Genomic DNA, 26,150 nt, shown 5'->3' with positions numbered 1-26,150 from the left:
GTCGTTTCTGTTCATCTGTCGAATAACTCTAATCGGCATCACTTGCTTCCTGATGCTTCTGCTTGGCGACACGGCACTTCCTCTGCCGGTCCCATCTGGACATTCGCACCCAACCCAGCACCGAGCGGCTTCAAAAGCCCCCGTCACCTGATGATGATTGCCGCTGGCGTGCTTCTCTTCACCCTCCTTGTCGGAGCTCGCAACGCCCTTGCAGCGGGCTTTCAGGTTGACTGGGAACGCGATGGTTAGTGCAACCTGCCCAGGCCCCGTGTCAGCATTTGTTCTCATGTCCAGCTAGCCTCCATCATGGAAGCCGCGAGCACCCTCGCGGCCGATTCTATGAGCTTTTACGATGGCGACGTGCCTGGTAAAACGCCGGGCCTTCTGTACAAGAAGCCCGACCCCGAGCTCTGGTGGTGGGCAGGAGGCGTTCTCTTTGGCACCATCATTGAATACTCTCACTACACAAAGGACACGAAATATAACGCCGCCACCAAGGCGGCCATGGTCCACCAAGCTGGCGCGAACCAAGACTTTCTCACGCCCAACTGGACTGCCCACATGGGAAACGACGACCAAGGGTTTTGGGGATTGTCTGCAATGTCAGCTGCCGAGACCAACTTCGATAACCCCGAACCCAACGAACCCCAGTGGCTAGCAACTGCCCAGGGTGTCTTCAACACAATGGCGGCTCCTGAACGTCACGACCAAGTATGCGGAGGAGGCCTCCGATGGCAGCTCAACTTGTATAGCAAGGGTTACAACTATAAAAACAGCATTTCCAACGGCCTCTTCTTCAACCTGGGCGCGAGACTGGCCCGGTATACCGGGAACAAAACGTACGAAGAACGGGCCAACCAGGTGTGGGACTGGGAGCGCAAAGTGGGCTTGATCACCGACACCTACGCCGTATACGACGGGGCTTCTGATGCGGACAACTGCGCCAATATCGATACATCCGAGTACACATATAACTCTGGCGTCTTCCTTCATGGTGCAGCGTTCTTGTATAACTTTGTGAGTCCTATTCATGACCGTCCGCCCGCCGCCCATGTTGCGTCATGGCTGATGATTTCCACAAACAGACCGACGGGTCTCCGATATGGCGCGAACGAGTCGAGGGGTTGCTGGATCATATGCTCGCCAAATTCTTTCCCAATAAGATCGCCGTCGAGGTTGTCTGCCAGAACGACGAGACAAACCTGTGCGAACGCGACTCGTTGATCTTCAAGGGTGTAGTCCATCGTTGGCTCGCCAATGTCGCCCAAATCGCCCCCTTTACCGCCGAAAAGATACTTCCAGTGCTGAAGGAGTCAGCCAAGGCTGCCGTGAGCCAATGCACGGGCGGCGACAACGGCCGTATGTGCGGCTTCCAATGGTCGTCGGGGAAATACGACGGCAAGACCAATGTTGGCACCGAGATGAGTGTCCTGAGTGCCGTCGTTTCTGTCTTGGGTTTGAGGACACACGCTCCCGGGCCAATTACTGAGCAAACGGGTGGGACCAGCCAAGGAGACTCTACCGCCGGTGCCGGCGCTGGAGGGGGAAATACTCCGGTACTGTCGCCCATTACCGTGGGAAGCAAGGTGGCCGCCAGTTTTCTTACCCTGGTTGTTCTCCTGGGTATTGTCGGTATTCAGGTGTGGATGATCTTAGAGTAGTATTAATGTTTTATCAAAGGAGTGACAATCTGCTCCAGCCCACATTGACAGGACAAAGACTCCGTTAAAGGTGAAATGCTTGCGGCACTCGTTTGATATTGATTATTGCAATAGCCAAGCTGTTGCCGTCTTGGTGGCTTACCCAAAGGACGGTTCTTGTGGGAAGTCGCTCAGCTAGGAAGTAACAGACGTTATTCCCCCGAGGCCCCCAGCCAATCCAAGAAAACAAGACATAGGCCCGTTCCTTTCTTCCCGCTGATAGAGTAGTCGGATAGGTATAGGTGTTTTCGCGATGGTAAGATTCACGCGGGATTCTCAATCTTCTTTCTGGTCGACCTCCCTTCCTCGCTATAGTGCTTCCATCAAATTTACGTCCTGCCTTGGCCTTCGCCAGATGCTTGGCCGATACGTCTGGCATTGTGCACTCCGGGAGTATTTACTCTTTACTCGACTTACAGATATTGAGCACCAATCTCCTTGTTTGCTCATGAATTCGACGGGCTGTCACAAGAATAGCAACAACAGTTCGTTCGGGCCGAATTTAGTGCAAGCCTGATAACATGCATTCCCCCCGACGGAAGTATGCCTTGCATTGGGAGAAAGCCCGACACGCTGATATGCAAACGCCCCTCCCTGTTCTGCGTTGCGGGATAGGTTGTGGCCTTGTCAATCATGTGGTTCATTGCCGAATGGTTTCCATTGTATGGACCTATAATCCGCGAGTTAATTTCCCTTTACTTATACAAGTATGCAGATGCTGGTTCAACAGTCGTCGCAAACTTTACCGGGTAAAGGACAAAACAGCCACTGGCGTTGAGAGGATGTCAAAGTATAATCACCACACTTCAATAAAAAAGCCCCTTCTTGCAGGTTACTGCCGCATGCACTTGTTGGAACCGGTTGCTTCACGCACCCCTACCGTGTAAGCCGGCTTTCTTACATACATACGATGCACGCTGGAAGGACCTATGGATGCTCGGCTATAACATGCAGATGAATATTAAAGTACGAGTATTACACGCAAGTTGGGAAAGAGACTGCATTTCTCGCCTACACTAGACAAGCATGGTCTCTACTTAATGGAGTCTTTCCCCTGGTCCGTGGCCCAAGGTCGACATACAATCATCAGACTCCACGACCAGCACAGGTTCATACTAGGGCACGCAGCCAGACCGGCCAGTCAATCATGGAGACACTGAGCAGGCTTATCGCCGGGCGCAAGGCCAAGAGGGTCACCCAAGCCCGAGTGCCTACGGATGAGATCCTGCCCGTCTTCTTCTTCGACGACACCCCCATGCTACGAAATGCCGTCATGTGCTGGACCATGCGCTTCAACGATGTTCTCGATCCGGAGAAGCTGCATCAAAGCCTCGCGCGATTGCTGGAAAGAGGAGATGGATGGAGGAAGCTCCGAGGCCGCATTCGGCTCAATGCAAGTTGCACAAACGCTCACTCATGAACTATCCGCGCTGACTCGGCGTGCCAGCAACGCGATAAACTAGAGATTCACGTCCCTCAACCCTCTACGCCGGAGCGTCCGGCATTGACCTTCTCTCACGTTTCGTTCGAGACAAGCATCGACGAGCACCCGTTGGCATCCAAACTCCCAAGACCAACTCAGTCTCCATCGCTCCAAGCCAACCATGGCGATTTCAAGAGTCTCGGCATTTCCCCCAACGCGCCGCGCACCATAGACGACTATCTAACCACCGATGCTCCTCAGCTTTCGCTTCACATTGTCTCTTTTACAGACGCAACCTTGGTCTCGTTGACGTGGCCGCATATATCCTCTGACGGTGTGGGCCTGCGAGATCTGGTCGAAGCTTGGAGCTTGATTCTCGCCGGCCACGACGATAAAGTGCTGCCAATGATGACCGCTTGCACAGAGGATCCCATGGCAACTGCAGGCTTGGATCCGAATTTCCAGGAGAAGCACATCCTCGAAAAGCACCACATGAAGGGGTGGAGAATACTCGTCTGGGGCCTCCGCTATCTCCTGGACATTGTCTGGTGGCCAAGGATGGAGACGAGGACCGTGTATCTTCCACGGGAGGCTTGCGAGAAGATGAGAACAGACGCAATGGCCTCGCTGCAGGCCGCTGCACGTCATGGCCCAGGAATGCCAACCCCATTTATCAGCGACGGCGACGCCATAGCGGCGTGGATATCGTGCATGGCGGCCAAGGAGCTCTCTGCATCTTCAACAAGGAGTGTGGTCATCCTGACCCCCGTTGATGTCCGAAGCCGCATGCCCTCCCTCTTTCCCGTGAAGCAGACCGAGGGCGTCTATATCCTCAACGCCGCTCCTATCGTGTCCACCATTATCAATGCACAGGACATGCTTTCTGGAGATGACGCCATAGCCAAGACGGCACAATGTCTTCGACGCAGTCTGAGGGTTCAGACCTCTGAAGGCCAGCTCCACGCGCTGAACCGCCACGAAAGAATATCAATCGCCGAAAATGGTCTCCCAGCCTTTTTCGGAGACATGAGCAGCTTTGTTGTCATCTTGTCAAACATGACCAAGGCCCAATTCGTCGAGAAACTGGACTTTGGGCCGGCCGTGATTCACAAAGGCACCGGCAGTAGTCGACTCAAGGAGCGCTGGGCCGGCTCATCGGACCAGATCTCCCTTCCTGGGAGAATGGTTTACTATCACATGCAGGGGCTGGGCGATGAAAATATCTTCATGCGGAACAACTTCTTTCTGTTTGGGATGCCTGGCGGAGATTACTGGATCAATGGAAGTCTTCCCCCTGCGATATGGCGCAAGGTTAGGGACTCATTTTCATCTATATATGTGGAGCCAGATGATATTCATGCCTCCGCCAACAGAATCTAGATGATGCTTGATTCTCAGACGAAAACAGAGGTGCAGGTGTAGCGAAAGCGTCTGTTCGTCAGTAAGAACGGTCCGGTATCAAGGTCTATGATTGCATGCCCCCAGGTGCCTCGATACAACCCAGCGCATGTATAGTAGACCTACCTCCCTGGGCTCTTTCACAGAACAAGGTACCGTGGAGAAGGAAGGGCGAGTGGGATCGGGTCTACTTGGGCAGATATGGCGGCACATATAAGCAGCCGGAGCAGATTCAGGCCATGTTCCCAGCAAAAGCTGTAAGTTGGATTGAGAAGACAAGGTAGAAGCCCCCCTTTATACGCTTGTACGCTTTACTCAGTCACCGGGAATACAAGTGAGACACTGGGAGCATGGAGGTGAACGACTACGGGTGACTAATGCCGGCAAGTCCTTTCGTCTAGGTAGCTCAGACGCTTGAGTTTCTCCCTTGACTTCAGTCAGTCAGTGCGTCATATCAAGCAAGGGCATGCTCGGCAGTTGGGACTCAGAGCTTAACAGCCCTGAGACAATTCTGCAAGAAACGTATCCTAATCCTCTCGCCACCAAGCGAAAGTCCCGCGGAAAACAGGTGCCTGGAAGATTGACCTTGACGGTCACTCAGAGGGGGCCGGCGTTATTACAAAATTCAACGACGGCAAGCCGATAGTCCAGCCGGGCCACAAGGTCGACTTGACGTGGAGCTGGACAGTGCTGTGTCGCGGAGAGCAGTGGCAAACGCCAAGTCTCTGCTGCGCCCCCTTGGCTTGGTAGAGGTCCAGTGTGTGGCATTATGCAATGCAAGACACGCTGGCAGGATGACGAAACGGCCCGGCTTCGCAATGTCGGGTTGGGGGCAGAGAACAAGGGAAACAATCAGCAGAAAAAGAAAGCCTGCAGAAATTGCCGCAGACAAAGGAATCGAGCATGCCGGCACGTCTGCTGGGCATGTGGAATGCCAGCCGGGCACAAACGCGCGCCAAGTGACGTGCCGTTGTCAGTATGGCCAACAACAGCAGCAGGCGGCCTTTGTGGGGGGCGCTTTTGCTGCGTCGCTAAGAAACAAAAGTGCGTGCGTGCGTTGGGCCATGGGAAACAGGGAGAAGCATCAATCGAGAGAGTCGACGATGGGCTTCACGTGATGCGGCAGTGGGTGTGCCGCAATTTGCACTCTTGCACCCTCCCCAAAACTACCTACCTACTGTACGGATACCTACCACCAACCTAGGTAATAATCTCTCCCTTTTTTTCCAACGCCTCGCTGTCAACATCCAGTACCCGTCTTCAGCACAGCTAGCCGTTGCTGATTCCCTGCCACGGCCGACGGAAAAAGGAAAAAAAGGTGCGATGCTGTCCCTGCGCGATGCCTCCTCCTCCTCCTCCTCCTCCCTCCTCTACTGCTTCAAAGCTGACTCGCCCCCCTTTCCAGTCCAGCCGACCGGATCGCCGCCCACCATCTTGGCCTACGCCAGAGCCCTTTGTCGACACACACCTTCGAACCCCGCCGCATTTGTGACACTTCATCCTGCATTGCCACACGTCGTCAAGCTCGTTCAAAAGGGCTCCCGACTGCTCGCCCCTTGCCTCCACCGCCGCGACCTCCATAGCCGGACGAGACCGGACACACGATTGCGCCAATTGGCCATTCTGGCGCCTTGTCGACTCCGAATCCCTCGCCGCCCAAGAAACCGACGAATCCCCTTCCGCTCAACGAACCGACCGACGCTCTGCATCTCCGGCCTTGTCCTCCGAGCGCCCGACTCCCGAGACCACCAACATACCGCGCCGTCGTCGCCGACCGCAGGCGCATGGATCGCTCATAGCGCCGCGCTATTTCATACACGGACATCCGGGAAACAAGACAGCCACCTGCTGCCTCCAGCCACCGGCTCGGGGAGAGCATGAGTGGCGAGGAGGACGGCGGCTCCCAGAACGGGGCCGAGACGAAGTCGGTCCTGTCGCCGATGATTCCGTCGTCGCCTGACACGCCTTCTGGCTCTTCTTTCGCGCCCCTCGTCACCGTCGTCGGCTTCCATCATGCCCGCGGTCCCGAGGTGGAGTCTTGGTTCGGCGTCGACCAAGACGTCGACCCCGCCGTCGACTTTGGCTGGTCGCTGCTCCCCTTCATGGCCCTGAGCGATGGGGCGCACGCGTCAGTTACCTTGGCCGTAGCCTCCGTGCGAGCTACTCTGCTGACCACCCCCAAGTTCCGAGGAGGATTTTTCCTACTTTACTCTCCTGAGACCAAGGACGGACACCGAACCGGCCACTTCGCTCTTTGGCATCTCCTGCACCCGCCAGCTCGACTCGTCGCAGCTCATCAACCGCCCTGCCGATGTGACCCGCTCGACGGTGCAGAAAGCCGTCGTCGTCATTGCCGACAGCCCGCAGTTCTTTGGCATGCTGCGCGAACGCCTCAGTGTCGTGACCCAAGCATGGTTTGCCCAGCGCGAGTTCGCAGACATTGAGATTCTGCGCAGGTTTCAGGAGAGCCTTGCAGACGAAAAAGCACGCGGCGCCATGAAGGCTGACAACGACCGTAATGAATATCTCGGCATGAGCTTGCGCGAGCTCATTCACAAGTTCAAGTGGCAGACGCTCGTCCTACTCAAGTGCTGCCTCCTCCAGCCAAAGGTACACTTCCCTGCTCGACGGCTAAAGAAGAAAGCTGACCCCTGTCAGATGCTATTCTTTGGCTCCCGCTGCGACCGGTTGTGCATGGTCCAATTCTCCCTCATCTCCCTGATACCCGGGCTTTTACGCAGTCTGCAGGACTGTGCAGACCCCGAGCTGGATAATTACGAAAAGAAGTTATCGCGGCCAACAAGTCTACAGAGCAGCAACCGCACCTCTCTCTTGTCCTTCATGGGGCTTCCCTTGCAGATCTTTGGCAAGGTCAGGACGGCAGCTGTGCCACCTCCCGAAGCTATGGCTAACGCGACCGCAGGGCAGCTTCTTTGGTCCTTACACTCCCCTGCAGCAACTCGATATTCTGGCCGACTTTGGCACAAAGTCATATCTGGTCGGAAGCACAAACTCTCTCCTCCTCCAGCAAAAAGACCGTTACAGCGACATTCTCATCAACCTAGATGAGGACACCGTCACCATCACATCGCCCTCTCTGAGATCGGCGCTCGCCCTCACTGCGGCTGATCGGAGATGGATAGATTTTCTCACGCAAGAGATCAACGAGACTTGGGACGAGACGAACCCGAGCAGGCCCAAGACGATGCAATATGTCGGGAGCGAGGAGTTTATCCGCTCGCAGTTTGAAGCTTACATCCTCGGTCTCATATCGTCCGTCAAGTTTCACAACTTTCTCGTCGCCAACGCCGACGTTTCCAAGGGCAATGCCGCGGCCGAGGACCCCGCCGTGGACTACGGCATGGAATGGATCGAGGCCTGGATGCGTACGGAGAATTACCGCATGTGGAACGATCACACCGATTCAAACTTGTTTGCCGTCTCGGAGCCCAAGCATCCCTGCGCCGGCGGCCTGAACATCGACGATGTCCAGAGGCGCATCGCCGAGCAGGTCAAGGAACTCCACTTGGACGAGCGCTTCGCCCAGGGCCGCGAGATACTTGGTCGCAACTTTGCATTTGGTCGCGAAAAGGCCTCGACCATGCTCAACAGGCTCTACTCGGACGTGGAATACCTGCGAGAGTCGCAGCGCCGCCGGGGAGAAGAGGCCAAGGCCGAGGTTGCTGCGGAAAAGGCTCCTGCTCCGGCTCAGTCGCCGGTGGACTTGGGCAAGGCGCAGCAGACGATGCAGTCGGTCGGTGTCAAGGCCAGCGCCTACATGTCCAGTTGGGCGGCCTGGGCGGGCGAGAAGCGCAAGTCCGGAGGCTGGGGCACGGGCTGGGGCCGCAAGACGAGGTCCGACAAGTCGGCGTCGACCCCCACGAGCCCCCTGCCCAACCAGACGGCGGCGAGCCCACGCTGGTCCAAGTTGCCGTCGGTAGAGGACCCGGACCTGCGGCCCACGACGCAGGCGAGCTTCAGCGAGAGCATTCTCTCGGGCGCCAGCGACTCGCAGGATGACCGGCCCGAGTCCTCGGAATCCTACGCCGCGGCCGTTCTACCAGACAAGGACAACCCCTGGGTAGCCGAGTTAGACAAGCCCGGCACGCGGCCCGCACCGGTAGTCGTGGACGCCAGGGCAGTGGAGGACGGGTTCCAGAGTGAGTCCGTGGTCGGGGTCAAGAGTCCGACAAGCGACGGCGCCGGTGATGCCAAGAGCTAGAACCAGACGGTGGACGGGACGAGCCGTCGAGCCTGAAGGCTGAATTAATGGAGCAAGGACTGCCACACTGCGTCTTGCTAGCGGCAGCGGCGCCACGCGTCAGCAGCGTGCGTCGGTGGTGGATTGTGGAACGTCGCGAGCATTTATGTTGAGTACCAAAAAGCATTTCAAGAGATGAATTGGCGTGGCCGGGTCATGAGGGACACATACATTGATTACACATTGATGCTTCACTGTCATCATTTCCTTCACGAGCAGCTGTTCTTGACTTGTGATTTGTGAAAAGCTCCCTAATTCCCTCGTACTCCCGTCCGACACCCGGCACCAGCTGCCATGCTCCATGTCCCACCCGCATTCCCCTGAAACCCGACATGAGGCCATGGCGAAGGCCTTCCCACCCAGCACGCAAATTTGAACCGAATGCATTGCCCCGCCTAGATAGATGCAGGGCGTGCAGAATAATGAACCAGAGGGGCAAGAGGCCGAGAAAGCAGCCGCCACTGGGAGAATTGTATCTATTTCATACTATCCGCTTCCATCAACCTCCCGCTCGGCTGCAAAAGGGCAAAGTCCCGATATGTCCGGTTCTGCGGGCAACGCCGATGCAAAATACACAACAAAGGTTGGGGATCCGTGTACGGACCTGTTTGGAGGATCAACCATCCGTGGTGCCGAGCCACGAGCCCATGCTGTCCGACCCTAGGCGAGATAACCCAGGTCGTCGTCGTCCATGCGCTCCAGGTATTCCTTGTCGAGAAGTATTTCTATGCACTTCTTGATGTCCCCAACCTTTGGCACGAAGCGTGAGCGAATCTGGTTGATGGTCTCGCTCATGAGCTGCGTGTGCTTCATCCTCTTCCGTGCCTTCATGATGCGCACAATGGCCGACTGTTTCCCCACTGTTAGCGCTAACTTCCTCAAATGTCATAGAGGGATAAAGAGAGGAGGGCCTGTGCATACCTGAAGGACCAGCTTTCGGTCCTCTTCAATCGTCTTGTTTGTCTCGGCCTCTTCCTGCTTGGTCTCCCTGATGCCGCCCAGATTCAGGTTGACTCGAATCTTCTTGCTCTTAAAGTCGTAGTTGAGGCTAAACGTCTTGCCGGGGCCGGGTTTGTCCCCTGCCCCGCCGGGCATGAGGAGCACCTTGGCCTTGAGAATCACAGCCAATGCTTGATCCAGCACTTCGCTGCTGAGCTGCGTTGCGCTGAGCATGTCTTCGTACGTGTAGACATCCTTTTCGTTGAAGAGCAGGAGTATCGCCATCTGATAAATGGACACCTGGAAAGTAAATGGCGTCTTGCTGCTTTTGCAGTAGCCCGTCCTCATCTCGCCCTTGCAGAGGTGCCACAGCCACGTAAGTTTGCGGCCATCGTGCTTGTGCTTGTAGAAGCGGGCAAAGCGTTCAATCTCAGTTGCGATTTCGGCCGGAGGGTGAAAGTGTGTGCTCGGCGGCGTGAGCGGCCAGAACCCAGTCCCGAGTATGGAAAAGGTAGAGTCAACGCCGCTCGTGGATCCCACACTGGAAAGGTGGTCGCTGAATTCTTTGTTAAGGTCCTTGGATATCTGCATGTCCTGGAACATGCGCTGCAGCTTGTTGGTGTATTCGAAGCCGCATGCCTCCTTCAGCTTGCTGATCATGCTCGTCTCGGCGTCGTCAGACGACGAATTGCTATTCACCAGCCGCCTGGCCAGCATGCGCGAGTAAAACTTCTGGAACACATCCTTGTCCTCGATGTATCGGAAGACAGTCATGATTTGAGTGAGCGTCCGCTCCAAATCAGCCTCCTCGATGCTGGTGCTACTCTTGCGTAGGAGCACATCCGTGTACTTGGCCAAGAGTTCCGGCGACTTGCTCGACGCCGACTTGCAAACCTCGTTTCGGTTAACGAATTCCCTGCACGCGTTGTCGAGCGATCGGGTGAACTCGGCCTCGTCGTTGAAGGCCTTCTTGACCAGCATTTGGTACTGGCTGTGGACCTCAAGGAGAGCATCCACATACACCTTTGGCTCCAACTTGTCTCCTTCTGATGACTGGACCTTTTGAACGGCCGCGAGCCCTGCTTTCCGCACGTGGGTCTCGAACCTCGCCCTGAGCGGCTCGAGACCGTCGGGGATTCGTGACAAGAGGTTGTACATTCTCGCCATGTCCTCCTCCCGGTCCGTGTCGAGCAGAACCTGGAACTCCTCGCGCAGCAGCGCCGAGTGATCGGCAATCAGAGCCATGTTGCATGTCCTCTTGAGTGGTACGGCGATGTCATGGTGAAGGTACATGCTGACCCTTTCCTCCTCTTCGGCCAGTCGGGTCTCCGCCTTCTTCATGTACTCGACAACGCTATTCTCGGCCACAAACTGCTTAGATTCGGCCTGGTAGAATTCTTTGGTGGCGGCGAGGAAGGGCCGTTCGAAGTGGTAGCGGTACACGTCGAGAGTAGACTTGGAAGGGTCGGCTTCGTCGAGACCCAGGGACACAAACGAATCCACCACTTGCTTGATCTGGCCATGTTCGATGGTCTCGCCGTTTCTCTGCTTTTCCACAAGTTTCAAAACGGCGTCCATGACCTTGGAAGACACCTGCTCAAACAGAACCTTGCGCCACTGGACCAGGTGCAGCGTGTAGACATCGTAGATGTTTTTTTTTCCCTCGTCAATCTCTCGCTTAACCCAGTGACGATTGAGGTACCGGAAAAGATGGTGGATGTACTTCGCTGCAATGGTGTATCGGTTCCACTCCTTGATGTAGTAGGCGAGGAGGGCCTCCTCGGTGTGTGACTTTGATTCCTCGACAAGCTCTCCCAGGTGTGTCCGCAGGTAGGAGATGAGCTTATTGTACAGCTCCTCGCCGAGGAGGTGCGCTGGGGTAGAGCAGACTGGGTTAGGCCCTGGAAGTCGCGTATACGTCGGCGCGCTAGACTTACCTCCACGGTGGTTGGAGTGCATGGCAGGACCGCCGAGCCCAACAGATTTTTGAGACGTGCAGAAGTTGTGGACGGCTCTGCGCGGCATTAGCATGGCGTCAGCAGTAAAGGGGGGAGGGGGGGTAGGGAAAGACCGCACGTGTAGACTCCCATGTACATTTGCATGTCGATGCCCTGCTCGAGATCGTTCATGATGCGGGTGATGCCGGCCTGAAGATAGTTCCAGCTGCTTCGGTAAGCCAAGGGGACCTCGCAGGCGAAGCATTTCTGAACTCACGTAGCCCCGATATCCTCGCGGTTGGGCACCGGAGGCATCTGACTCGGACTCGCCATTCTCGCCGCCATTGTCTACGCCTGATGGGCAGAGCGCCGTCGCGGGGAGAGATGAGGCGGGGTCGCGCGTGAGGGGCGTCGTGGTCGAGTCGTGGAAAAGCTGCCTCGCGAGGGTTAGCGGCTCGATCGGACAGCTGGCAAACACCCGCCGAAAGGGCGTGTCTGCGGGGCTGTCGGTCGGGAGAGCACAAGTCGCGGGAGGAGCTCGACGCCGGGACGAAGAGGCGGACGCAGCCGGCGGAAGAGGCGATGGCCGACACCGGGGTCGAGGAAATGGGCGCGTGACACACGGATGCAGTGATGACTGCGGCGACAGACGGCACGAGCAAAGTCTCAACTGTCTGCGCCCTCGGTCCTGGGCTGCAAGGGAGAGGAAAAGGGAGAAGGCGAAGCGCGGCGAGGAGAAGAGATGTTGTTGGAGGAGAAGGACTATGGCAAAGGATTCGGGCGTCAGTCCTCAGCGCCGCTTTCCCTTTGTTAGCCTGCTGAGTGGATGAGGCAAGCACGGCAAGGCAGTGATTGCGGGAGGGAGCGCTAGGCCCAAGCCGGCTTAGCGCACGAAGCTGCCATTTGTACGTACGGAGCACAAAGTTAGAATCGATGAGCCAAGAAGCAAGGTAACTTATCCGCTCCGACAATAGGCTACCCGCAAGCCTTCGTACGACTCAAAGATGCGATGCCGTGACAGCAGCCGGAAGAGGCTTTCAAGGCCTGGTGGGAAGCCTCTGCGCCGGAGCGATACAGAGACCTGAGGCTTAAAGCCACAACCAGCTGCCCGTCAGAATTGGCGCTCTCTCGGCCCCTGCTTCGTAACTTGCTTGCAGCAAGAACCCACCATGGGGATTTTGCTGACTACCACGAAAGGTTTGGTCACGACAATGCGCGACTGACGTGCTCGTGCGGAAGACGAAAAGAGCCAGCACACATCTTTTACTGCAGAAAGGTTGCGCCACGGCATCGTATGCGGCTTGCACCTTGGCCGGCTGCAGCCATCAACCGCGCAATCGGCAAGGACTTTGACAAATTCGTCAGGCTGGCGAAAGCGAGCTCCTTCTTCGGAGGATCTGCCCACGCCACTAGACGGTCATCATTCTCTCTCTCACCCTACCTTTCCTCTCAATCCTTTCTGTTACCTGCTCCGATCTCGGGCGGCGTCAAGGTCTCGCGACCATGCGATCGCCGAGGTCATCAAGGGCTGCAAGGCCCCAGAAGCAAATTGGCTGATCTGACCACGGGACAGCTTTCTCTTCATGCCTGGACGTCCCGCTGACGGGCAACAGGTTTGTCATGAGCGCCGTTGAGCCGATGAAATGCTGGATAGTGGGTGAAGTGTACGATATGTAGCATGTAGACACCTGCTAGCTCAGCACGTCCTGTGCTCCCCTGCGGAGACCTGAGCGACCAAAAGTTGCTGGACGGAAAATACACTAAACTAAACTAAACTAAACTATGCGATGCCGTCCCGGACTTTCTCACGAGGGGGCGCCTTAATTCAATGAAGTCGCCTTCTGGGTTATCATACAACATGCCCGAGCTCCTTCGCGGGTAGACTCCGACACAGCATCTGGAATCCCTCAAACGGGTCGCCCCGCGATGCAAGCCGACAACAAAGTTATGTGCGGGTGCCCGACGCTCGGCTCTGACATGCTCCGGCATAACGATGTGAGTTACAAAGAAGCAGACCAGGCCCAGCCCCCCTCGCCCTCCTCCGCCATCATTATTTATCGACGTAAGTGGGTAATTAAGGTATGTACTTGGCCCTGCGGCTGTATCATCGCTGGAGCCGAATGCACCAATGTGAGCTGAATGTATGCGGTAATGAGACGAGGGGATCGCAGTCGTAACATCGTTCAGCATGCAATGCAATGCAGTTTCGTAACCTTTTCCTCTTCGAATCTGCTTGAGAAGGGAGCTCTCCGGTTGCTCGACCCCTGAAGCCTTCGCCAACACAGGCCTCCCTTTGCAAGGCGTCCTCCCGTCCCGTACAAGTTGGCCAAAACGGAAAATACTCTTCCTCAAGCGAGTCCGCTGTCGTTGTCGGCGCCGCCGCCAAGCCGCTCCACGGTGCGAAAGATGTTGACGGTGAAGGTCATGGTCCAGGATATAAGCCCGACAAGCTCAAAGACTCCCAGCGCCGTCGAGAGATGCAGGAGGTTGCTCTCCCTGACGTTGTGAAAGACGAGGCTCTCAAACGCCAGAGCCGTGCTGGCCGACTTGAAGATGACGAAAAAAAGGTCAAGCAGGATCAGTCGTACCTTAGAGAATCCGGAGCGCAGCCCGACCGGCTTGCCCGTATACTCGTCCCAGATCATGTACCCTATGTAGGGGATAGCCACACAGTCAACAGCGACTGCCACGGCCGCCTGAGTTCGCTCCGCGCTGTTCCTATCAATCGAGTCCTCACGTTGGTATATCCGTGTGGCGATGCCGAGGGCGAGTATAGACGTGACCATGACGGCCAATCGGAAGAGCAAAGGAGACAGCGAGTTGCGCATGATGGCGTTCCAGACGCGCTTGTAAAACACCATGGTCCTTCGCCTCCGTGACCCCTTGGAGTCGAGCGGGTGCAACGGCACCTCGGCGTCGCGATCAAACGACGGTTGCAGCTTCTTCAAGACTTCGTAATCGACCACCTCGGACTCCTCGTTGGGCATATGCCCCCACGCCGACGCATGAAGAAAGTCGTTCCAGGCCAGCGCAGGCTGGGATGTCGCAGGGCTGTAGGCAGCGACGATGACGGGCTCGGCGGATCGCAGGTGGTCCCATTTCCTTCCACGCATCGACGCGCGGCCGTACCTCAGAAAGTGAGGGATCTTGGCGCGGACATCTTTTGCCGGTCCCAGCTGGGGGTCATCCCAGGTGACGAATCCGTCCTTGGAGACGCGTCGCTGGAGCTCGTTGGGGGTCGCATTGTGCTGAGGTCGGACGACGCGGGCGGGCGGGTTGAGGAGGCGGAGCTGGGACTCGGGCGCGACGCCATATCTCTCTTCGTAGGAGTCAATCCAGGCTGCACACGACGTCAGCCTCGAAAGAAAGGAGCATCAAAGCAGGGGACCAAGGTGGGGACCGAAAAAGCATCGGTGACGTACGGGGCAAAGATCGTGGAGGCCGCAATCGTAGAGCCGCCTTGTCGGCTGCGCTTTCGACAGACTTTTCGGATTCCGAAGGAGCGTAACGAGCGTCAAGTGTTGACGAGGACGCCATGGCCAGAGGGCCGCTTGCTCGCTTCAGGCTAGGAGAGGCGGCCGCCGGCTGCCCAGACATTTGGGAGCGACCGTTGCGAGGCGCCGAGTCTCAACAGCTTGGCATGGTTCTCGTGGTCGCCAACGCTTCCAGGGGGGGCGCGCGCGGAGAGGGCATGTGTCGACGGAGGAGAGGATCGTGGAGAAGCGGTGCAAATTCGGAGCCCGTTGCTTGCTGATCGCGCGGCGAGCGCGCGTCTGCCGAGTTGGAGGATGCAAACAGGCTGCTTTTAACGACACCTCGGAAGTGGAATGAGCCCAAGAGATGACTTTACTGGTGGGGCGGGGGTATTTCACGTGACAGCAGCATGCTTTGACCAAGTCTTCAAGAGCCTGGGGTACTTGGGACGAGGCGTGAAAGACGGCGCTTCAGCCCGCTCCGACAGTATTTTTAAAGGAAGCAGTACTTTTTGTCATTGATCGGCACTTGGACGAGCTGCTGAGAAGTTTCAGCATCAGTTCAGAGCCAACTGGCTGAGATGAACAGTCCTAGCCCTACCTTAGTAGCCTACCTGAGGTGCTTGCAAACGCTATTCTGAGCCCAAGCAAGTACCAGCCCAGGTGAAGGAGCACGTGGCTTCCTGATGGCTCGATAACCCAGGGTGCTTGTATCTTGACCGTGCGAATCGAGGCTGCTTCACACGGAGCATTCGCTTTCTCGACCTCAGCTTTAGCTCGACGACGGTCAATTCTCTATCTCAGCCTGCCTCGACACTAGCCATTCCTCCGCGGCACGCGACGCTGCCCTTTCACCGTGCATGAGTTACAAAGTAACAGCCCTTATCGTCGTGGTTACTTGCGGCATGGGGCCGGCGAGATGATGGTTCCCCGTCACGTCGACCCATTCACGCCGGCAGATTAACTCATGACCTGACTTTGTGCACGCTTGCGCACCTCAAGAGCTCGACCACCATCGGCACGCTCTGCCTGGACGAGATGCCGCTGAGCTTAAAGGACAGAGGTGGCAGGCTGCAGGCTTTCGCCCGCAAAAACTCGGACAGCGCCGCCAACTACAACGCGAGCGCCCCAAAGAGCGATACTCTGGTCGAGACCGGATCAGACACGCCCCAGGATCCGTCACATGCGCCTACCAGACAGGAACTGGCCGAAGCTGCCAGGCTTTCCCTGCCCGCAAACTACCGAAACGGCGCCTCGCATCAGCAACACAATGGCCAAATCACTAGCCATGCGCGCTTGGCGTCGCCGCCACACGTCTCTCAGACTTCCCCGACTTCACACCCGGCCAGGGGCAGCTCGGGCCATCACCACCACCCAGGTCTCTTCTCCGGCTCCCAGCTCGGCGACAGCTTCATGAACTCGGGCCTCTCGACTCCTCTGAACGAGCCTGAAGAGGGGTCCGAGGGAGAGGCAACCCCCAATGCCAAGGGGCAAAGCAACCGCGGCCCTCAGGCTCACGTTCAAAACAGCAGCAGGGGCTTTCAAAGCGCCCCTCCTCCGGCTGCTTTCCGCATCGGAGAAAACCTCATGATGTCGGTTGTCCCGGGGGCCGATCGCCGCGGCCTGCCACAGATGATGGACGGCTTCCACGACGATGCCGTACTCGCAAACAGGAGGCAGCCGCAAAGCTACAGGCCCCACCATGACCGCTCATCAGCAGCTGCTGCGGTTCAGCCGAAGCTTCCTGTACGCGAGGTAAGGATTAAGAGGCTGCCCGCACCTAGCCGAAATGTCATCCATGAAACGCGTGAGACTCCCAGCCCATCCCCGTCCATTGAGAGTACACACTGGCCGGGGCGGCGGAACCTGGACGATGCCCGACAAAGCGCTCCCGCCCACGACCTGGACGAAGAGCTCGACTCCCTGTCCGCGCATGAGGGGCCCCCTAAGATGGCTGCTGCAGACAAACCCAGAGGCGGCACGCGGCGCTTCAGGGAAGGGAGTCCGGTGCCTGCCAACATTGCGCTGCAGAAGCTGCCCCGGGAACGGAAGCGCCGCCGTGGCAGCCCCGACTACGATGACAGGATGCTGAGCTCAATGTCATTCAGCGATCTCACAGACGAACCCTTTGACCTTGACCCGGGCAAAGCAACAGCCCAGGGTGGACAGGACGCATCAGCCAAGCTCCCCCTAAAGTTAGAGCAATACCGACAGCAGGGGGAAAAGGAGCAGCAGCACATGTTTGCCGCCATGGCGTTGGATGATTGGGAGGCCGCTGGCGACTGGTTCGTCGACCAATTCAGCGGCATTATGACACAACTACGAGATGCCAGACGCAGCAAGCGTCGCATGGTTCAAGGGTTTGAAGACGAGGCTGCTAGACGTGAGGAGGCTGTTCGGCTTCGCTCGGAGACGATTGATCGCAAGCTTGCCAAGATGAGGCAAGATGGACAGCGCGTGGTGGATGACAAGAGTCTGTAGAGAGGGGCTGGAAGCTTGCTTTGCTTAAAAGACATGTACCATGTGCGTTGCGAAGCTGGCGTTTTGGGGCGTACGAGGAGTCCTCGGGAGATGAATCTATACCATGAAGACAGTTTGCCTGGCCCATGACATGCTTTCCAGCCGTGGAGAGATTGCCCTAAATGCGAACGACTTGATTCACCCTTCTGTCACGACCAACCACCAGGCGCAGTTGGCATCCGGGACGGTTTGCAAAGATGCCTCTCCTCAAGCCATCCGTGTAAAGCTCGTAGCCGGGAAAGTAGCCATCGACAAACTTAATGACCTGGTCCGGCGTCATGCCAGCAGTCGGATCTCGCCTCTGGGCTCGGAGGCTGTCTTCCTGCTCCAGGCGCCAGCTGTAGACGTACTCGACATCTTCCGAGTCAATGTGGATGAAGGCGTCAAAGAGGTCCGTCAGAGGGTCGTAGTCCTTGAGGAGTTGGTTGAGGAGAAGCAAGTACTCCAGGCGATGCTTGTGCAGGGTACGGCTCGGGGCGCTCCATCTCCGCTCGACGTCGTCCAAGCTCAGGGGTCGGAATCCGACCAGCCAGCCCTCGAGGATGACGACTTGCACGGGCGGCTGTCCAGGCTCATTGACGGCCTTCCACTCCGACCCGGGCCGGCGGTCTCCCTGACCGTTGAAGGCGCCCTTGTCGTACTGGGGAATTTTCGTGGGCTCTCCGCGCATCAAAGAGGCAAAGACGGATCCTGCGAGAGCAATGTCATGGGTTCCTAGAAGAAGCACCCAGTCAGCGCCGTCCCGCCTACCTACCCTAGACTCCCTGGGTACGCAGGTCCGGTGTTCACCTGGCTCGCCGCGGTGCTGCATGAGCGCATTGCCGGGGTGCTCGCGAGCCAGGGCGGCTTGGTCCTCGTGCGTCAGATAGAAATCGTCTATGCTGCAGGTCAAGGTGCGGATGCCGGCCGCGTCGAGCACAGCGGCTAGCGCAGTGACGAGCGTTGTCTTGCCCACTCCCTGCATGCCGTTGAGGCCAATCATCAAGGGCCCGCGGGACTGATGGGCCTCGAGGCGCTCGCGGATAAAAGGGATGCATATTGGAGCTTTGTCATTGTGCAATTCCGACAGCATTGGGGCACTTGGATGCGCAGGTCAGAATGGCGATGGACTTGGACGTTTCTGAGGCGGGGGTGTATGCAAGTGGCACTGCACCGACAACGACCAGCAAAAGAATGTCCAAACAAATACAGTTACGGGCTGGCTTCGGAACTCACGGGCTTGCAAAGGCAGCAAAAAGCCAGCAATGTCGAGTATACCAAAAAAAAAAGACTATATTGCTACTGGACAGCAAAAAGTGGGGCTTCACCGGGATTCGAACCCGGGGCCTCCTGCAAAGGCGATTCTTAGGAATCGGGGACTCCAGGTTATTTCCCGAACTAGGACTTATTAGCTTACGGTCGGAAGGGGTACTGTATGTCGGTTGAACGTACGCAGGAATCATACCACTAGACCATGAAGCCATGTGAATTGATGAACGGGGACTAGTTGTTAGTCCATATATTCTGCGCAACAGCTCATCACGGTACTGCCATGCATCCGGTCGGAGAGACAGATCTGATGAAGCTCCATCACTGCATCAAGTCGCTCCTTGTCTGCCATTCAAGCCTTTGTTTGTCGGTTGACAAGAAGAAACGCAAACCGCGTCGGTATCGGGAGCGTCGAGCGGTCCAATTTTTGGTTCTTTACTAACCAGCCGCTGCGCACGTAATTCGTATCTACCGTCCCGGTGCTTCTGCTCCCGCGCTGCTGCCGAAGCTCGTCTTCGCTCAACACCGGCGCACGTGGCATCCCTCATCTGAGTCATCCGACGACAAACGACAACCTCCTCCTCCTCCTCCCGCAAACCGTACCTTCTGGCGGCCAGCTTGCGCGACCCAGAGCGACAGACATGCGCGTTCATCCAGCATGAGAATCCATCATGGTCTTCTCGGGCCTGCTCTCCTCCAGTAGCAGCGATAGATCGCCCGCCAGCAGCCGCACCAAGCCAAGGCCCGCGCCGCTGCCGTTGTCCTCGTCGTCCTCGTCGTCAGAGCAGCAGCAGCACCGGCGGCCGGAATTCATACACGACGAGGCCCAGCTGCCCTGCATCCCGCCCGAGCGGCCCGACCTGCGCGACCTCAACAGCAGCCTCGAGGCCCTGGCCGCCGTTTTCCCCGATGTCCAGATCGAGGTCTTCCGTGAGCTGCTGTCCAGCTTCGACGGCGAGTCGCGCCTCGCCCTCGTCGCCGACGCACTGCTCAAGAACCGCGTTGCCTGGGTCAAGGGCAGGTGGAGGACCGTCGCCGACCGGGGCTCCGACCCTGCCACGCCCCTGTCCAGGACAGACGTCTTCCGCAGCCCAGAGTACATCCGGGCCGTTCGCTCACTCGCTTGGCTAGAGTTCAGGGGCCTGTCGCGGTCCACCATCAACGCCGTCCTTGCCGAGTCAAACCACGCCTACCTCGACGCCCGCCGCACCCTCGTCTCGCTCTCGTCAAAGTCCTGGCGCTTCACCATCTCCTCTCTCTTCCTGCGACGGAAGCCCATCGGCACCGGCGAGGCCGAAAACCACCCCCTCGTCGTCTGGCGCTCCACCGGCCACGGCTCCATCTTCCCCGCCGTCCGCAGCACTGGCAGCGCCGAGCTCGACCGCGAGCTGTACGATACCCTCGTGCGTCCCTTGAAAGAGAGGGACAGAGAGGAGAGGGAGGCGGCGGACCGCGGGCTCGCCGTGCGCCTCAACCACGATGAGGCTGAGCGGGCGGGCGCAACCCACGAGTGCACATGCTGCTTCGTCGGCGCCCCCTTTGAGGAGTTTACCAGCTGCAACCAGGCCGGCCACATGATTTGCGTCCGCTGCGTGCGGCACTCCATCAAGGAGGCCCTCTTTGGCCAGGCATGGCTCAGCAGCATCAACACCGACACGGGCACCCTCAAGTGCCTGGCGGTCGAGGGCGACGGGTGCGCCGGCTACGTCCCGTCCGACCATCTACACCGCGCCCTGATGGAGGACAGGGAGGGCGCCGACATGTTGCACAAGCTGGACCAGCGTCTGGCGGAACAAGGTCTCGTGGCGTCGGCGCTGCCCCTGATCCACTGTCCCTTCTGCAGCTACATCGAGGTCGACGACGTCTGCGTGCCGTTGAGCGGCAGGCGGCCCCGGCTGAGGGTCGACAACGCCTACGGACTCGTGCTGCTCGTCTGCTGCGCGGCAATGCTCATCCTCTCCTTCCCCGTCGCCCTGCTCTCCTCGCTTGCGTGCATCCTCGTCAGCTCCAACCAGAGCCTGTGGCGCCGCCTCAGCAGCGAGTGGAACAAGGCGCTCAACCGACACTGCCGGCGGCGGCGGGGCCTGCGCTTCTCGTGCCAGAACCCGCGGTGCAAGCGCGTGTCGTGCCTGTCGTGCCACAAATCGTGGGCCGATATCCATGTGTGCAACGAGTCGTCGCTCGTGGCGCTGCGCACGCAGGTCGAGCAGGCCATGAGCCTGGCCATCAAGCGCGTGTGCCCGCGCTGCAACACGTCGTTTGTCAAGAACGCCGGCTGCAACAAGCTCACCTGCCCCTGCGGCTACAAGATGTGCTACGTCTGCCGCGCCGACCTCGGCGACGAGGGCTACCGCCACTTCTGCGACCACTTCCGCCCGGACGGGGACCCCCGCCCCTGCCGCGACTGCGACCGCTGCAACCTCTGGGAGGCCGAGGACGTCGACCGCGTCCTCGACCAGGCCCGCTCAGAGGCCGAGCGCGCCTGGCGCGAGCGCGAGCACCGCGACCTCTCGGGCGCCGAAAAGGCCTACCTCGAGACGGGCGTGGCCCAGCAACGGGGCCGCGGCGAGCGCTTCCGGGGCCGCGGCGCCGGCGGGCTGACGTTTGCCGATTTGCTGGACTTTGTTGTGGATGCGCTGTATGCCTGAGGGCCGTCCGGCCATGTTTCCTTGGCCCTTTTGTTTTGGTTTACTTTATTCGTGCTATTATTTTCATGGGCAAACAACGCATGGCAAACAACGCATGGCAAACAACGCATGGGTTAAACGTGGGAGCAGGAGCGGGCATGGGAATGGGGGCAAATGGCCCAGGGGTTTAACGGGGACATGTCGAGCATGGCAATCCGAGCGCATACAACTTCCCATTGCGTACAAAGCACAAATCATGAGTAAGAGGAAACAGTGTCATGTATATATATATATATATATATATATATATAGTACAAGCGCGTCTGGACTATCCAACCATTCAATCACTCATTTCCCATCCAGATGGGAGACGAAACCCGCCTCCTTCCTTCTCGTCCTTGTCCAATCCCAATCTCTCTCCTCACAGGCTGCTGCCCGTGTCGCCGCCAGGCATGAGCTCCGCGGCGGCGCCGGCAATGGCGGGCTTCCCCGTCTCCTTGACCTTTGACTGGAAGACGACGCGGTTGCCCTCGCGCCACATCTCGGTGACGAGCGTCTGGCCGGGTATGACGGGGCCGGCGAAGCGGACCTTGATGTTCTTGAAGGGGCCGAAGCTGCAGGCAGGGCAAAGGGGAAAGGAGCTTGTTGTCAGCTGGCGGGCGAGACCAAGCCAAGGCAGGGGGCTTTCACGTACCGGTCATAGACGGCCTTGCCGGCAATTCCAAAGGTGCAGAGGCCGTGCAGGATGGGAGCCTTGAAGCCGCCCATCTTGGCAAATGCAGGATCGATATGGAGGGGGCTGCAGGGTCGTCCGTCAGTAAATCATTGCCATCATCCTCGTCGTCACCAGTACAGCAAGCACGAATGACGTGTTTCGCGTTCTTCCAAGGAACAAGATCAAAGACGTACTTGTAGTCGCCGCTCAGGCGGTAAATAGCCGCCTGATCTTCCTTGGTATGCTCCTCAACCACGGCATCCGGCGCCCGCTGCGGCGGCACATTCGCCGCCGTCGCCGCCCCGCGATCGCGCCCCTTGGCAGGCCCGTCGAAGCCGCCGCAGCCCCGGAGGAAGACGGTCATCTCGTTGTAAAAGACGTCTTCGCCCGTCTCGGCATTGACCGTCGTGATGCCGTTCTTTGCAATGGCGGCGCTGCCCTTGTCCACCACCTCGAGCAGGCGGCCGCGCGAGACCAGGCGCGCCGTCGTTGGGATCGGGAACTTGCGGATCTCGAGGTACTGCTCGCCGTGCAGCAGCATCATGGGCGAGAAGTTGGGCACAATGGCGTTGTAGTCAAACGCCATTTCCGTGCTAAAGGGCGGGATCACGCCGTACGTCGGCAGCACCTGAAAGTCCTCGTTGCCCTCGCTGCAAAGAGGTGCGTCGTCGTCAGCGGCGGAACAGAGGAAGGAAAAGAGAGACCAGGCACGCCGTGCTTCCTCTCGACTCACAAGACGTATTTGAGCTCGGTGCGCTTTGCCCCGACGCCCAGGTTGTACAGGATGGCGTCGCGCTCCTCGTACTTGAACTCGGACGGCGGGCCCTCGGTCTTGATGGCTTTGGCAATAGCGGCGAGGTGCTCGTTGCCAGCCGCGCCAGAGCCTCCCTCCTGGAAGAGCCACGAATCAGCCACCAAAGTCCGCAGCGGTGTCAAGCCAGCCCACATGTGGTCTCGACTTTCAGGTGTTGGAGAAAGGACACAAGGAAGAGCAAAAGGACGAGATGCAAATCACATTGCTGGCACTAGCTAAAATGTACATGGCAGGCGGGAGCCTGTCCTATCCCGCCGTGTCCGCGCCCTCACCGTCTGCCAAGACAGACAGGGCAGGGAACCAAAGAACAAGAACGAGGGGGAGGGAGCATCATACCTGGCTTGAGGACCCTCGCTTGTTCTCCATGTTTGCCATAATCTTCTGCAGTGAGTCCTGTGTCTTCTCCGGGTTGTCGGTGCGGCCGTCGTCAAAGTTGGCAATGTCGCTCCAATGCTTGAGCACCTCCTCGGGCACCAGCTCCACGTCGACGGGGAAGCCGTGGCCGCCGGTGCGCTGCCAGCGGGTGCGGCCGCACCAGCCGCTGCCGACCTCGTAAAGGCCGCCCGTCGGGTCCGGGCACTTGTCGCTGCAGAGGGCGAGGACGAGCGGGGCGATGTAGTCGGGCTTGAAGGCCTGGACCATCTCCTCGGGCATGATGGTGGCCGTCATGGCCGTGCCGGCGTTGGGGGCAATCGTGTTGACGTAGATGCCGTACTTGTAGCCCTCAAGGGCCAGGGCACGCGAGAAGCCGAGGATGCCGCATTTCTGAGGGAGTGGTTGTTAGCATGTCCTTGTCCAGCTCTCCGTCTTCTTTGCGGCTTGACGGTGGACGACTTACCGCGGCGGCGTAGTTGGCCTGACCAAAGTTGCCGTAGATGCCGCTTGTCGACGTCGTGTTGAGCACGCGGCCGTACTTTTGCTTGAGGAAGTAGGGCCAGGCGGCCTTGGTCACCTTGTAGGTGCCGTACAAGTGGACGTTCATGACGGGGTCCCACAGATTGTCGTCCATGTTGGTAAAGGCCTTATCACGAAGGATGCCGGCGTTGTTGACGATGATGTCGATGCGGCCAAAGGCATCAATGGCCGCTTTGACGACGGCGTCACCGTCCTCGGCCGAGGCTTTGACGCCGACAGCCTTGCCGCCCATCTTCTTGATCTCGCCAACGACCGTGTCCGGGTCGGCGAGATCGTTGACGACGACCGAGGCGCCGTGGCGCGCAAAGGCGAGGCAGTAGGCGCGGCCAATGCCGGCGCCGCCGCCTGTGACGAGGGCGACTCTGCCGGAAAAGTCGAGCTTCTCGCCCTGCTCGTTGGGGCCCATCTTCATCGACTCCTCGAGCAGGGTCATGAAGTCGTTGGGGCCCGTAGGATACTGGGGGTCCGAGAAGTCGACGACCTTGTTCCACTTCTTGAGGATGGCACCGGGCGTGTACGAGTCGTCGGCCTTGAGGAGCAGACCGCCGGAACGCTGCCAGCGGAGCTTGGCGGTATGGCCACCACCGACCTCGAAGATGCCGCCCGTCTCGGACGTGTTGCTCTTGTGGACGAGGACGGCGACGAGGGGCACGACCCACTGGGGCCGGAGGTTCTCGAGCACATCGGGGGGCATGACGGTCTCGGTCATGCGGCTGGCGGCTGGGGCCAAGTCAGTCAAGGGCGGCCTTGGGGGGAAGAGGGGTGTCGCCTACCGATGGGGGCAATGACGTTGCAGAGGATGTTGTACTTGGCGCCCTCCTTGGCGAGGGTCTCGGTGAAGCCGACCATGGCGAGTTTTGCGGCCGAGTAGTTTGTCTGGCCGAAGCTGCCGAAGAGGCCGGCGGCCGAGGCGGTGTTGATGACGCGCCCGAACTTTTGCTTGCGGAAATGGGGCCAGGCGGCGCGGGCGCACTTGTAGGCGCCCTTGACATGGACCTTGATGATGAGGTCCCAGTCGGCGTCTTTCATGTTCTTGAAGCTGACGTCGCGCAGGATGCCTGCGTTGTTGAGGAGGATATCGATGCGGCCAAAGGCCTTGATGGCGGCGTCGATGATGAGGTTGCCGCTTTCGACACTGTTGTAGTTGGCGACGGCCTTGCCGCCGGCGGCTTTGATTTCGTCGACGACAACATCGGCGGCCTGAGGAGTCGGTCAGTGAGTGCATGGGTGCTTCGAGCGAGTCTGCCGGCGCACCTTATTGGAGTTGCCCTCGCCCTTGAAGGAGCCGCCGAGGTCGTTGACGACGACGCTGGCGCCGCGCGAGGCGAAGAAGAGGGCGTAGGCTTTGCCGAGGCCGCCGCCGGCGCCGGTGACGACGACGACCTGGCCGTCAAATCTCAGCTGCTCAGCCATTGTGTATGTGAGTGCGAGGATGGACGCAAGGCGGACGGAGCTCTCGGGCCACGCGGACCTGCTGGAGGGAGGTCAGATGTGGAGAGGGCTGACAAGAGAAACCAGTGACGATGGGAGGAGAGAGAGAGAGAGAGAGAGAGAGAGAGAGAGAGAGAGAGGGTGTGTAGATGAACGACGGAGATGAAGGGAGGGAGAGGGTGGATATGGGGAGGAAAAGAGGGAGAAGCGGCGGAGGAGAGGAGGTTAAGGTCATCGGCTCAAGGGCTGCAGCGGCCTCTCGGCAGAAGGGCTACAGCGGCCTCTCGGCAGCTCGACAGGGCGAGCCTCGGCTGATGGTTGGCGTGCAGCGCCGAGGAGTGTGGGGGATGCGCAGGCCAGGCTAGTCCGCTTTGGGCGCAGCCGCTTTCACATGCTCGCCTGGAATCTACAGAGTAAGTGCCATTCTAATTATCTGGTCCTGCTTTTGTGTGCTGTACAGTAAAGTAAGTGGCTTGTACTCTGTGCAGACACCTTGACACAGAATGGCGGGGTCCAGCTCCAGAAGGCCCTCGTGGTGCTGTCTGGCTATAAGCCACTATAAGAACCAAACCCCGCATCCAATCGCTTGCATCAGCGGTCGCACGCCCACTTTATGTGTTTGGTTTGGTGTGCTGGCGCAATGGTAGCGCGCAGTCCTCCTATTGTTGACTCCGACAATTGGAACATATTCTCAAGACTGAGGCTCAGGGTTCGAGTCCCTGGTATACCGCGTGCATTACTTTTTGCCG

The 26,150-nt window shown here is 58.5% G+C and overlaps 9 protein-coding genes and 1 non-coding gene across 10 annotated transcripts; 6 read left to right on the top strand and 4 right to left on the bottom strand.

Annotated features, from left to right (window-relative positions):
* Window positions 1-306: 306 nt before the first annotated feature.
* Window positions 307-1,661, top strand: HRG_03553 (glycosyl hydrolase family 76 protein; the record flags this gene model as incomplete). The annotated part of the gene is made up of 2 exons (XM_044862024.1): window positions 307-1,017; window positions 1,086-1,661. The coding sequence occupies 2 exons, from the start codon at window positions 307-309 to the stop codon at window positions 1,659-1,661; spliced, it is 1,287 nt and encodes a 428-aa protein (XP_044723050.1).
* Window positions 1,662-2,847: 1,186 nt separating this feature from the next.
* HRG_03552 (transcriptional regulator sdnM) lies at window positions 2,848-4,503 on the top strand (the record flags this gene model as incomplete). Its single annotated transcript, XM_044862023.1, has 2 exons — window positions 2,848-3,093; window positions 3,148-4,503. The coding sequence occupies 2 exons, from the start codon at window positions 2,848-2,850 to the stop codon at window positions 4,501-4,503; spliced, it is 1,602 nt and encodes a 533-aa protein (XP_044723049.1).
* Window positions 4,504-6,398: 1,895 nt separating this feature from the next.
* HRG_03551 (transport protein avl9 domain-containing protein) lies at window positions 6,399-8,743 on the top strand (the record flags this gene model as incomplete). The annotated part of the gene is made up of 4 exons (XM_044862022.1): window positions 6,399-6,649; window positions 6,705-7,131; window positions 7,180-7,392; window positions 7,445-8,743. 4 exons carry the CDS (start codon window positions 6,399-6,401, stop codon window positions 8,741-8,743), a joined length of 2,190 nt encoding a protein of 729 aa, XP_044723048.1.
* A 699-nt stretch (window positions 8,744-9,442) lies between these two features.
* Window positions 9,443-11,991, bottom strand: HRG_03550 (cullin family domain-containing protein; the record flags this gene model as incomplete). The annotated part of the gene is made up of 5 exons (XM_044862021.1): window positions 9,443-9,631; window positions 9,704-11,595; window positions 11,659-11,735; window positions 11,798-11,884; window positions 11,936-11,991. 5 exons carry the CDS (start codon window positions 11,989-11,991, stop codon window positions 9,443-9,445), a joined length of 2,301 nt encoding a protein of 766 aa, XP_044723047.1.
* Window positions 11,992-14,006: 2,015 nt separating this feature from the next.
* Window positions 14,007-15,255, bottom strand: HRG_03549 (uncharacterized protein; the record flags this gene model as incomplete). Its single annotated transcript, XM_044862020.1, has 2 exons — window positions 14,007-14,998; window positions 15,081-15,255. 2 exons carry the CDS (start codon window positions 15,253-15,255, stop codon window positions 14,007-14,009), a joined length of 1,167 nt encoding a protein of 388 aa, XP_044723046.1.
* Window positions 15,256-16,169: 914 nt separating this feature from the next.
* Window positions 16,170-17,612, top strand: HRG_03548 (extracellular mutant protein 11 domain-containing protein; the record flags this gene model as incomplete). Its single annotated transcript, XM_044862019.1, has 2 exons — window positions 16,170-16,886; window positions 16,944-17,612. 2 exons carry the CDS (start codon window positions 16,170-16,172, stop codon window positions 17,610-17,612), a joined length of 1,386 nt encoding a protein of 461 aa, XP_044723045.1.
* A 157-nt stretch (window positions 17,613-17,769) lies between these two features.
* Window positions 17,770-18,723, bottom strand: HRG_03547 (putative kinase mug58; the record flags this gene model as incomplete). Its single annotated transcript, XM_044862018.1, has 2 exons — window positions 17,770-18,365; window positions 18,441-18,723. 2 exons carry the CDS (start codon window positions 18,721-18,723, stop codon window positions 17,770-17,772), a joined length of 879 nt encoding a protein of 292 aa, XP_044723044.1.
* Window positions 18,724-19,570: 847 nt separating this feature from the next.
* HRG_03546 (IBR domain, a half RING-finger domain-containing protein) lies at window positions 19,571-21,547 on the top strand (the record flags this gene model as incomplete). The annotated part of the gene is made up of 1 exon (XM_044862017.1): window positions 19,571-21,547. The coding sequence occupies one exon, from the start codon at window positions 19,571-19,573 to the stop codon at window positions 21,545-21,547; it is 1,977 nt and encodes a 658-aa protein (XP_044723043.1).
* Window positions 21,548-21,947: 400 nt separating this feature from the next.
* On the bottom strand, window positions 21,948-25,383 carry HRG_03545 (short chain dehydrogenase domain-containing protein; the record flags this gene model as incomplete). The annotated part of the gene is made up of 8 exons (XM_044862016.1): window positions 21,948-22,140; window positions 22,221-22,325; window positions 22,436-22,891; window positions 22,975-23,132; window positions 23,392-23,820; window positions 23,894-24,690; window positions 24,744-25,170; window positions 25,225-25,383. The coding sequence occupies 8 exons, from the start codon at window positions 25,381-25,383 to the stop codon at window positions 21,948-21,950; spliced, it is 2,724 nt and encodes a 907-aa protein (XP_044723042.1).
* Window positions 25,384-26,027: 644 nt separating this feature from the next.
* HRG_12074 lies at window positions 26,028-26,131 on the top strand. Its single transcript has one exon. It is a non-coding gene; the product is annotated as a tRNA-Arg (tRNA).
* Window positions 26,132-26,150: the final 19 nt, after the last annotated feature.

The sequence above is a fragment of the Hirsutella rhossiliensis genome (genome assembly GCF_020360975.1).
Source record: "Hirsutella rhossiliensis strain HR02 chromosome Unknown scaffold00003, whole genome shotgun sequence".
Taxonomy (NCBI): domain Eukaryota; kingdom Fungi; phylum Ascomycota; class Sordariomycetes; order Hypocreales; family Ophiocordycipitaceae; genus Hirsutella; species Hirsutella rhossiliensis.
Note: the sequence above shows the minus strand (reverse complement) of the source record. Positions and strands in the feature narration are given on the sequence as shown.